This window comes from Quercus suber, unplaced genomic scaffold (genome assembly GCF_002906115.3).
Source record: "Quercus suber isolate HL8 unplaced genomic scaffold, Cork oak 2.0 scaffold_136, whole genome shotgun sequence".
NCBI lineage: Eukaryota > Viridiplantae > Streptophyta > Magnoliopsida > Fagales > Fagaceae > Quercus > Quercus suber.
Window position 1 is genome coordinate 158,494 of NW_027069598.1, and position 11,675 is coordinate 170,168.

The window sequence follows — 11,675 nt, forward strand, 5'->3', positions numbered from 1 at the left end:
ATGATAATGATGTGGCAAGTTCAATAAAAAGTCAAAGACTTCGGTTTTATAATAATAATAATAATAATAATAATAACTAGTTGCTAACCCGTGCAATTCATGGGAAAACTATTGTGTAAGTAGATGTTAATAACTATTTGTCTCCTCCACTTTGATTGTACATAGTCGCTAACCAATGCAATGCACGAAATAATTTGAGAAAAATAATATATATTTACTTTGCTTAAAAACTCACTTTAAAATGAATAGACAGGCTTTTTACTCATATTACTCAACATTTTCAAAAATTGGGATCACGTTTGATTAAAGGAAAATTGAACAATATCAACTATTGCAAAAATGGTAAAAGAAAAAAAATATATAACAAATGAAAGTTTTCCATTATGTTTCTTCTTTCTTTTACTTATTAGGAAAAAAAAATAGCAATAAAAAAGCATATCAATCAATTTATTGAATTTGATTTGAATACAGCTTAGAATACAAAAAAGGGACTCTCTCCTATAATTGAAACACTTCAATTTGGACTATTTTCATATGCTATGCACTAAGGTCCTGACTATTGTAGACAATAATTTGGGACGATAATAAGCATCGTTTCCCCTTGGATCATGACAATAGAAAGAACCTGCAACATCTAACATTCAGTGAAGTAAAAGAGATGACAATCCAACTACAAAGAAAGACAACTCAAATCAGTAATTTTATTTGGTTGAACAAAATGGTATATAATTGATATTAAGATATGGTTGTTACTTAATGTCATTGATCACAAAAATATAAAGAGATGTGTAGGGGGCTTTTTTGTGTTGTGCGTTGGGTTTGGCTATCTCCTGCGGTGATGGGCCCAAGTATTCTGAGTAGGAGAGTTAAGACCGACCCAACTGTAACTCACTTTAGGCCGGCTAGTGTGCAAACTAGGACTCATCTGCCAGGAGTGTACTTACGGCAGGCAGAGTTGTTTCAAATAATTTACGACAGGCAGATAAAACAATAGCAGAAGAACAAAAATATAGTGACCTTTTCTTAATGAAAAATAACCAAGTAATTCCTATCTATGACAATCACAGTAATAACAATAGCTTTTGCAAAAGAAGTAAAGGATTAAGTGACAATATGAATTAATCGAGGAAATAATATCAAGTCAAGTTTGAGTTCATAGAGGCAAAGACCAAAGAGAAAGAACGCATTCTCTCAATGAAACTAATCTCCTAGGAAAAAATTCTGCCGTGGAGATTAATGACTTTGAGGGAACCAGACCTAAATGATTAGTGCCCAAAGGAATCTCTATTATTTAATTGTCTCTAAGAGAGGGGGATTTCGAGGGGGAGAGAAGGGAACCAACCTACTGGTGCATGCCCATTATATTCTCTTTCTTTTTGCTTTCTGTTTTCTCTCTTATCTTTTTTCTCTTCTTTGTTTTCATTTTGTTTTCTTTTCACTTCGTAATACCTTTGTTTTTCGATGCTTTCTACAGGGCATGGTAAGGGTCCTTTTATAGGGCCTTTCATGATCAAATTTTACCACTTTACCCCTTAACCGCCTTTGTCTGGTCTGGGCGTATTTGCCGACCACCAAGAAGTTCGTCTGTGTACCACTTACCCTCACTAGACAAAGGTAGGTTTGTGTTGTTTGTTAGTCCATCGTGGCACCCTTTCCTGCCATGGCGTAAATGCTTTTTCTCTCTCTCCCATGGCATGCACCTAATGGTTCCTCCCTCAACCTTGCCTTTTTTGGGCAATGTGTCATCCCAGCAGGACGTACCTCCCAAAAGGGCTTGGGCAGGAACCGCAAAATAGGTCTTTTCCTCTCTCCCCACCACCAAACCACACCCCCCCTTACCTCTTACCTCTGACCCATGACCCCGCCACGTCCTATATTGGTTGGGTATAGGCTGGTGGTGCTTGGGCCTTGCGCGTGCTTCCCTGTCATGTATGTCCAAAATCTGCCTGTTGCTCATGCGTTTGTCGCAATCTGGAGCTTTGTTTGTACAGTCTGCCGCGCTTCTTCGTTCTTTTATGTGGGCCATTTTATAATTCACTGTTCCCTTTAGGGGCTATACTTCATTTGATACTGGGTTTTACGTTTTTCTTAGCCCCTTTCTTGATTGCCATCATTTCTTGCCATACTATTCTATCATTTATGTTGTAATGACTTGGTCCTGCTGGTCCTCTATTAGACCTGCCGTTTACTCTCTTCCCCAAATGGCTTTGCATGACCATGGGCTTTCTTACTTAGGGACTCATGTGTCCCCTTAGGCTTTCTCGGCCCATTTACCTGTTTTGGGCTTCCTTGGCCATTTTCCTAACTTTGTGTTCCCATGGGCTTTTACTTACTTCATTGGGCTTCCCCGGCCCAATTACTTCATACTCATCCTTGGGGTTTGTGGGTTTGCCAACAATCCCCTACTCTCTTTGCTTACATTATTTTGAGCCTGCCACGGCTCATTCTTACTTTTTCACATCATACACTACCCATGGGTTTGTTATTCTCTCTTTCCGGGCCTTTCGAATCCACTTGCTTCCTCAAGGCCCATCTATTTATTTTATGGACCTATGACCCAGTATTCCTGCCACTTAAGCTTACTGGTTTTATTCTATGCTTGCCACTCCTATTTGCTGCCTACATTGCTGAGTTGTGTCTCCTTGTTTTACAAAAATGACCCTCAACATTTAGCTCCCTAAATATATAGAGCGTTCTTGCGATTCATATGTGAACAAAAAGACCTTCTTGTCCTTTTCACTCTCCTTCTTTCTTTTCCTTCGCGGGCTTTTTTTAAACTATGGAGTCCTTCTCATATATATATATATATATATATATTTCTTTTCTTGCCGTGAACAGTAGTACTTGTCCTTTTCACTCTCCTTCTTTCTTTTCCTTCGCGGGCTTTTTTTAAACTATGGAGTCCTTCTCATATATATATATATATATATATATTTCTTTTCTTGCCGTGAACAGTAGTGACTCTTTGAATTTCCCAAAATGGCAGTTGCTTTAAAAGATAACCGCCGCCTCATTAATTTCATTCTTTTCTCAATGGCTGACCAGTCGCCTCCCTTCATGCCGGCATTAATAACCCAAGTATTTAAGAAGAGAGTCCATTTCCAATCCAGACATAAACTTCTTCTTTTCCAAAATATCTTATCTGTTTCCCTTCCTCTACCGTTTTCTCCTTTTCGAACACCCAATCCCATTTTACTCCAATCAAGTTCTCACTCTATGGCACCGATGAAAACTTAAGCCTCTTCCCGCCGTAAAGGGAAAGGGGTCGTTTTTAATCCTTCTGTCGAACAAGAGATAAGAGAAGAGGCCTTGCACTCGGATGAGGAAGAGGCACGGCACGACCCAGATAGTGAGTGCGCCCCTCTGATCGATCCTTTATATAACATTAGCCCTCACTTCCCCAAAATTCTCGGTGGCTACGTGTCGCCGCCGCCGGGCCGCATGTGGCTCACTCTTTGCCAGCGAAACCCCGATTTTTCTTGGGCCCCAGTGTCTTCCTCCATCTTTGATCTAGTCATTCGTCAAGGCGTTGTGCTTCCTGTACCCATCCACTTCGAGTTTGGGTCAGGCACTTCCTTGGGTTGGAAGGAGTGGGTTGATAGCAAGTTATCTGACACAGGTTTCATGGGTTTGCTTCAGCAGGCTGGTGTTCTAAAGGCTGTCGTCCTATCTCGAAGTCTTTCTAATTTTCGAGACCTCTACAACCTTCGTCATTTGGTTCGCCGGTGGTGTGCCACCACTCACAAATTCCTCTTCTCTTGTGGCGAACTCACCGTTACTCTTAAGGACGTGGCTAATCAGTTGCTTTTGCCGATCCTTGGTGACGTTAATCCTGCCACCATTGAGCTTTCTCTGGAAGAAGAAGCTATTGAAGTGGAGTTGAAGAAAATGATGGCTAGAAATGCTAAGTTATCTTATTGGGTTAGTTCTTCTTCCAAATTTTCTGTTGTTGCCCGCCGTGCGGCTTTCGTTGCTTTTTGGCTTTGCAAGTTTTTCTTTGGGTCCTATCCCCATTATGCCATAATGCCTTTGTATTTTCATTTGGCCATAAAAATATCCACTGGAGTGAGTCTGCCGCAGGGCCCCGTGTTCTTGGGGCATCTATATGTTTAACTGGATATCTTGCGGAGTGACGAGAGTCAGGCTGGCTCCTGCCACATAGTCACTTCCTTTGTACATAGCACCATCATGCAGCAGTTATTATTCGAGCGTTGTGCCTAATATTTGGCAAAGTGTAGACCCGTCCGATTTGCCAAAGAGAAGTACCAATCCTGCCCGCAGGTAATTACTGATTTCTGTGGCAGATTTGAGTATGATTTTCCTCTAGTTTTTCGGTGGTCTGGTTTGAAGCCTATCGATTACTCCGTTGTTGAGTCCTTTGATGAAGGTATTGGTTTTTCCTAGAGAGCTTACAGATATTTGGGTACCGGTTACACATGCATAGATTCTACTATGGGTTCTTTTACTGATACTGTTGGAACTACTACTCCGTTAACCGGTTTTGATGAGACGGGTATCACCTATTTGGCTGCCACCAATGCCGGGTGGTTGCCCTATTTGGCCGATGAAGGTGTCAAGTTTGTCCATTATCCTGCCAACCAGGTAAGGAGACAATTTGGGCTGGATCAGGATATTCCTGATGACCTCTCCTTCCTCACAGAGTCTCCTATTTTAGTTAGACCTTTTCTGCGGCACACTGCTTTTGATTTTTGGAGACAGCACTTCAATGCGATTACGGTTCCTGGTTCTCTAAGGAAGGGTCTTTGCACCCCTACTATGCACGGATACTGGTAGGCTGTAATGACCTCGTTTGAGTAAGAGTTGGCTAGTAGTCACGGTTTCTCTCTCATACCTCCTGAGGGATTTAGCATGGTTGTCTCTTCCAATCCTCGGTTGCTCATTCCTTCCAGGTCCGTGTTGGCCTATGCCAGGAAACAGAGCCTGTCCACCATCTTTGAATGGGATGAGGAGAAGAAAGGATGGTATTGGCATACAGGTGGTTACCCCTTAGGTTGGGGAAAGAAGGTTAAAGTGGTAAACATTCCTGCACCAACCAAGAAATTTCTTGCCAAACTTAAATCTGCTAGCAAGCCTAAGTTTGCCACTCCTCAGCCTCTCATAGGTGCTACTCTTGCCAGCAGAACACGAGGCAGTAAGAGGAAGACAACTCCCCATTCTGCGCCTACCGTTTAGCGGAGAGTACGTCACTTAAAAAAAAAAAAACCTTTATTCTTTGCTTAATCTTTTAAGTACACATATATAGTTCTTCCTTTTTCGGCTTTTCCTGAATTCTGACATGCTTGTTGACTTCTTTCTTTGACTCTGTCTTTTATCCCTTTTTCCTTTGTAGTCTAAGCACAAGGAGGACACATCAGCCACCCGTCCCATTATGCTTGAGGAACCTGAATCGGAGGTACATTTACTCTTTCTCCTTCTCTCTTTTTTTTTATTTATTTTTTTTTTATTTTATTCGTATGTATTTAGTCTGCTACATGCGTTTGGTTACCTCATTCACCTCAAAAAAAGTTACTTTAATCTTCATACCTCCTTTTTTTTATCTTTTAGGATGAACCTGAGCCTCTTTCTATATACCGCCTTACCGTCGATGAGCTTTCTACCCCCATGGGCACACCTATTGAGGGCCTTTTTGGTGGGGTTGAGTTTGTAACACATGCCCTTTCTGCAGCTACACGTGGAGTTCCTGTTGAGGCAACTACCTCTCCCACTGGACCGGTATCCATAGATGAGAGTACTCATGTTGGGAAGGTTAGTGAGGTCACCCCTACCCCTGCCGTGATACCCTCTGTTCAAAGGGGAGCCACCCCTCCTGCTGCTACTCAGATCGAGGATACTCCTGTCACATCTCTCATCATTTCCACCGGTGACCCCTTCGCTGCTCTTTCTCAAGCTGTGAAGGATGGTTCTTCTCTGGTAGTTACTCCTTCATCCATTCCTATTTTTGCCACCCGCAGGCCTGATGTTGATTTGTCCTCAGAGGAGTTTGAGGAAATCCTTGGGGATCCTGAGGATGAGCCTGTCCTGGGAAGGATGATTTCTAAATCCAAGGAAGAGGAGCGTGCTCCACCTGAGGCTGAATTCATAGGTATGTGCTTTCTTCCCTCATTTCTTCCTTTTTTTTGCTAAGTACATTCTTCCCTTCTTTCATTCGCATATCTACTTCTCTGTTTGCAAAGACCTTTGAGAGGCTAGGAATTGCAGCAGACGTAAGGGTGTCTGCAACAACTCCTCCTGCCGTGCCTACAGTATCCATTCTTGCTGCATCTTCTATACCAGTTTCTACCATATTTATAGCATATGTTTCTACCATCCCATCTGTTCCTGCCTCTGTCTTCCCCACAGCCCCCATTACCGCTGGCTCTGGTAAATTTTCCTTTTCCTTCTTTATTCCTTCACTTCTTCCCCGTGGATCTATCTTCCTCTTTTTTTTTTCTTTTTTTTTTTTTTTACCAAGATTTCTCATTTCAAACCTTGTGCTTTTTTGACAAGTCCACCTCATACGATGCCTTCTTAGTTTGAAGTAGGCAGTAGTTCCGCCACCATTCCAGATCTTGGGAGTGAGGCTGCAACCTTTTTTGCATGCTTTGATCAACTTGAAGTCAATGATCTTAGACCTGCGAATTTCTGGGGCTTCGGACCTCCTTATATAGATTTCCATGGTTTTAGAATCCCTGAGGACTGTGCTTCTCAATTGGTGGCAATCTTCAGCAACCGTGGGGACTTCATGCAGGGATTCCGACTCGGTCGCTCCGCTAGAGAGCACTTCTTGAGGATGTTGGGGAGTGTGCTAAATGATATTGAGCACAATTTTGTTGACACTGTCTCCACCAAGAGGATCCTACAGTGGAGAGCCACAGTGCATGAGCTTGTTAGTGTTGGTATTACTGTGGAGTTTATCTTGGACCACCTTTGAGAGATTTCCCGGGCCGTTTTCATGAGGAGAGTCTAGCCTACTGTTGATGCTATTAACTCACGCCTTAAGATTCTGAGAAAGAAAGTGGCAGACTTGGAGGGCCGTCATGAGCACCTTCTTTCTAGCGTAGGCGGGTCCAGTCGTTTTGGAGATCAGCTACTCATTTTTGGACTTCAATGATGATGATGTAGTTTCTTCTTTGTTTTGTTGTTTCCTTCACCTTATTACTCTATTTAGTACATTATATTTCCTATAGTACTTATTTGGGCTAGTTTGCCACAGTTTGGGTTTGTAACTTATGATGCTACACTTATGATGTTACACTTTGTTACTATTTTTGCTTTTGCTATGACATATGATGATAATACTTCGTGCTTCTCATTGCATCCTCATGAAAGCAAGTTACAAAATTTTGTCTTGTGACATAGTCACTTAAAGGATGAAAAACAAAGTAAAAGGAAACATAAGAGCTTTTTCAACAAAACAAAAGAAAGGGATAATCACATGACTTTTCTTCTTAGGCGTAGTAGTGTTTCAACCATTTCCCATTGATGGGATCCATTAAGTCCCTGCCATCAATCTGAGTCAAGCGGTAATATCCACTTGGATGTGCCTCTCTTATCACAAGGGGTCCTTCCCACTTCAGTGCAAACTTCGATGGTCTTGCCAGGCCTCTCCTAACATAATTTGCCACTTTTAGAACTAGTTGTCCTTCCACAAATACTCTCTCTTTAGTCATCCTGCCGTAGGCTTCAATCATTTTTTGCCTGTATCTGCGGCTGCGTTTTTGCGCTTTTTCTCTTCTTTCATCAAGTCCTTCCAGGTCTTTGCACCTTTCTGCAGCAAAAACTTCTTCTTCTTTCTCCTTTTCTTGCATCTGCATGACTCTCAGGATGGCGTCATTTTCTCTACTGGGCTCACCACCTCAGTTCTGTAGACCAAGGAAAAAGGTGAAAAACCTGTGGCTAACTTAGGTGAACTTCTATAAGCCCAAAGAGCGTCTGGCAGGTGCATTGCCCATCCTCCCGTATACTCTTGGCTCATTTTACTGATAATCTTTATGAGAGTCTTGTTTGTTGCCTCTGCTTGCCTATTTCTTTGAGGGTAATAAGGTGATGACCGGTGATGCTTGACTTGGTAGAACTCTAGCATTTTCCTCACATCACTGTTGTCAAAAGTTGTGCAGTTGTCACTGATGATCCTGTGGGGAACTCCAAACCTCACAATTATGTTTTCCTTGATAAAGTTTGCCACCACTCCTCCTGTGGCTTTACGAAGTGGTACTGCCTCTGCCCACTTAGTAAAGTATTCTGTAGCCACTAATATCCATATGTATCCTCGCGACGGCGGATTCACCAGTCCAACCAAGTCAAGCCCCCAAGTGTGGAAGGGCCATGGTGTGACCATGCTATGCAAATTCTGCAGATGAGTGTGAATCAAATTGGCTTGTACTTGGAAACTGTGGCATCTTTTCACAAATTCTGTCGTATCCTTTTTCATGGTAGGCCAATAGTAGCCCATTTGCAGCAGACATCTGTAAAGCCTTTTCTTTCCCTGGTGCTTCCCACACTCTTCTGAGTGTGCTTCTTTTACCATTTCTCTCGCCTCTTCAGGGCCCAAACACCTCAAGGGGTCTCCATCATACCCTTTTTTGAAAAGGACCATATTATGCAAAAAATAATGTGTTGCTAACCTCTTGAGCTTATATTTTTTGCTGTGCTTTTGTGGCAGGATGCCTTCTTTTAGGCACTGTATAAATGGGCTTCTCCAGTCTTCACTGATGAACACAGCGTAACTTTCCTCTCTGTCTGCCACAAGTTGACAATTCCCACACTGGGTTTGGACTTGGTCTGCATCTTTACCCATGTTTGACCAATAAAAGCCTGCTCTTTGAAGTCTGCGGTAAAGGCTTACCTCTCCGCAGGATCCGTAAGTCTTCTCATGTACTCTTTCAACTTTCTCTGGGCCTCCTTTTGCCCCACACATCTAGACAAAACTCCACCTGGCATCCTGCGGTACAGTTCTCCTCTCACTAGGGCATAGTCTTTAAGTATTTTTAGCTCCATGGCTTCTTCTTCCCCCATCAAAGCTTCCCTTATGCGTATCCGCCAATCCTTTTGCATTATTTCTCCTGGAACCTTTCTTTCAACGTCTCAATTATGGATTCTTCTCTCTTGCTGATCTCTACTCTGGTGCTACCCCTTTCGAACACTATTTACGAACCTAGTGCGGCCAATGCATCGACAAACCGATTCTTGTTCCTTGGAGCATGTTCTATTTCAAAAGTTAAAAACTTTTCTTCCATTTTCTAGGCCATTGCTCTGTACGGGACTAGGCTAGGCTCTTTTAGGGAGAAACTCCCTTTGGTCTAGCAGACTACTAAATTCGAATCACCTAGTACCCTCAAATGCTTGATTCCCATTTTGAGAGCTGTGGCCAGCCCGTTTAGGTAGGCTTCGTATTCTGCCGTGTTGTTTGAACAGGGAAATTCCAACTTGAATGATAGTGCTACTGCCTTATCTTCTTCATGGTACAAAACTACTCTAACTCCTCCTGATTGGGCGGTAGAAGACCCATCAAATTTCATCACCCATTGTTCTCTAAGCCCCTCTGCCATGGCTACTTCCCCTAGGACTTCATCATCCAACGAAAATTCTTCCTCTCCTGGAAAATGTGCCAATAAGTCTGTAATAGCTTGGCTTTTCACTACTCTAGGCGCCCCCATTCTTAAGTCATACTGTGACAATTGCAACAACCACTGGGATATCCTGCCAGAGAGGACTAGCTGCTGTAGCAAAGCTTTAATGGCATGGGACTTAGTCATCAGCCATACTTCATAGGCCAAGAAATAATGGTGTAATCTCTGTGAGGCATACACAATAGCCAAACATGCCCTTTCTGCCCTTGGGTAACGAGTTTCTGCATCTTTTAAGGCATGGCTGATATAGAACACTGGTCACTCAACGCTGCCTCCATCTTCTTGGGTGATTAATGCACCAATGGCATATGAATTGGTGGCCATGTAAAGTAGCAATGGTTTCTTGTGGATTGGGGCCTGTACTGTGGGGAGGTTCATCATGATCTGCTGCAGCCTCCTGAAGGCCGTCTACTGCGCTTCTCCCCATTCAAAACTTTGTCCTTTCCTGAGCAACTTGGTGAAAGCCGAAGTGAGATTTTTCCTAAGAAGCTCTTTAGTTCCCTCACCATGGCTGGAGGTCTCATAGTTGCAATGGCCGTGACTTTGGCTGGGTCTATGTCTATTCCCCTGCTGTGAACTAGGAAACCCAAGAATTTCCCGGAGGATACTCCAAATGCATACTTGAGAGGGTTCATTCTCAATTTAAAGACTCTGCATCTTTCGAACACCCTTTTTAACACATGGAAGTGTTCTTCTTTCCTCTTTGACTTAACCACTATGTCGTCTACATAGTCTTCTAACTCTTGACGTATCATATCGTGAAATATGGTCGTCATCGCTTGTTGATAAGTTGTACCTACGTTTTTCAACCCGAAGGGCATCACAGTGTAGTAGAAATTTCCTATGGGTGTTCTGAAAGCAGTTTTCTCCCCATCCTTTGGTGCCATTTTGATCTGATTATACCCATTGAAGCCATCCATGAATAAGAACATGGCACTTCTTGCCGCAGAATCTATCAATAGATCCATATTTGGCAATGGGAACTCATCTTTTGGGCACACTTTGTTGAGATCTCTGAAATCTACGCAACACCTTATCTGGCCATTCTTCTTCTTTACTGGTACTATGTTGGATAGCCAGCGGGGATGTTGAATAGGCTTGATGAATCCTGCAGCCAGCAACTTCTGCACTTCTTTAACTATCTGTCTTTCTATTTCTGTGTGAAATATCCTGGCAGGCTGAGCCACTGGCTTGGCCTACGAGTCCACATTTAACGTATGTGCAACTAACCAAGGTCTAGCCCTGGCATTCACTGTAGTCCCATGCGAATACGTCTTTGAATTCTTTCAACAACCATACTAGCTCTGTTTTTTCCTTTTTTGTCAAACTCGCACTAATTGAGATGGGCCTCGGCCCTTGCGAAGTAGACCCTAGGTCAACTTCCTCCATTTCTTCTTTTGTCGTAGGTGTAACTCCTTTTCTGCCATAACTCCTTCGCTTTCCTCCTTATCACTTTCTTCCTCTAAACTCTCTTGAACTCCGTAACACGTCAAACTCTCATGCTGCCCTTCATGGGTGGGACCGCCTGTGTTTCAATCGCGAGCCCCACGCGCCTTCATAATTTGTATACGATCCTGCCATCAGGTCCTCGAATCCTGACACATTGGGGTGTGTCATCAGATCCTGTGGCGGGCACTTCTTTCCTTTTCTTCTTTCTTGACAATAATTCCCTTAGATCAAGTTTTGGGTCATCCTGGACATCTTCCCACCTAGGCACGAAGGTACCTCGTGGCTTTGATATGGAACTTTTCCCAAATGGAGCCCATTGGTCGTAGAACATAGTTTCTACTAAGTGGGTTTCTGCCTACTCGAATGGTGAGGGGTTCGCATCTATGCGTATCATCCTGCCATTCAATCTTCCTTTCACACATTGGTGATAGGTGGATGGGACCAGTCGGTGTTTGTGTAACCATGGCCTTCCCAAAAGCACATGATAGGATACTTCTGTTTTCACCATATGAAACCAAGCTAAAGAAGCTATAGGGCCTACTTTCAACCACAGCTGAATGTGGCTTGCTGTGTACTCGCCCCTTCCGCCGAACCCTG

General features: G+C 43.1%; 1 protein-coding gene across 1 annotated transcript; it reads right to left on the reverse strand.

Annotated features, from left to right (window-relative positions):
* Positions 1-9,299: 9,299 nt before the first annotated feature.
* Positions 9,300-9,755, reverse strand: LOC112034555 (uncharacterized). Its single transcript, XM_024067369.2, has one exon. The coding sequence runs from the start codon at positions 9,753-9,755 to the stop codon at positions 9,300-9,302; it is 456 nt and encodes a 151-aa protein (XP_023923137.2).
* Between the last annotated feature and the right edge of the window lie 1,920 nt (positions 9,756-11,675).

Bases quoted from the DNA above. Each gene is read 5' to 3' on its own strand.
- LOC112034555 (XM_024067369.2), bottom strand. From the start codon at position 9,755: ATGACTAAGTCCCATGCCATTAAAGCTTTGCTACAGCAGCTAGTCCTC.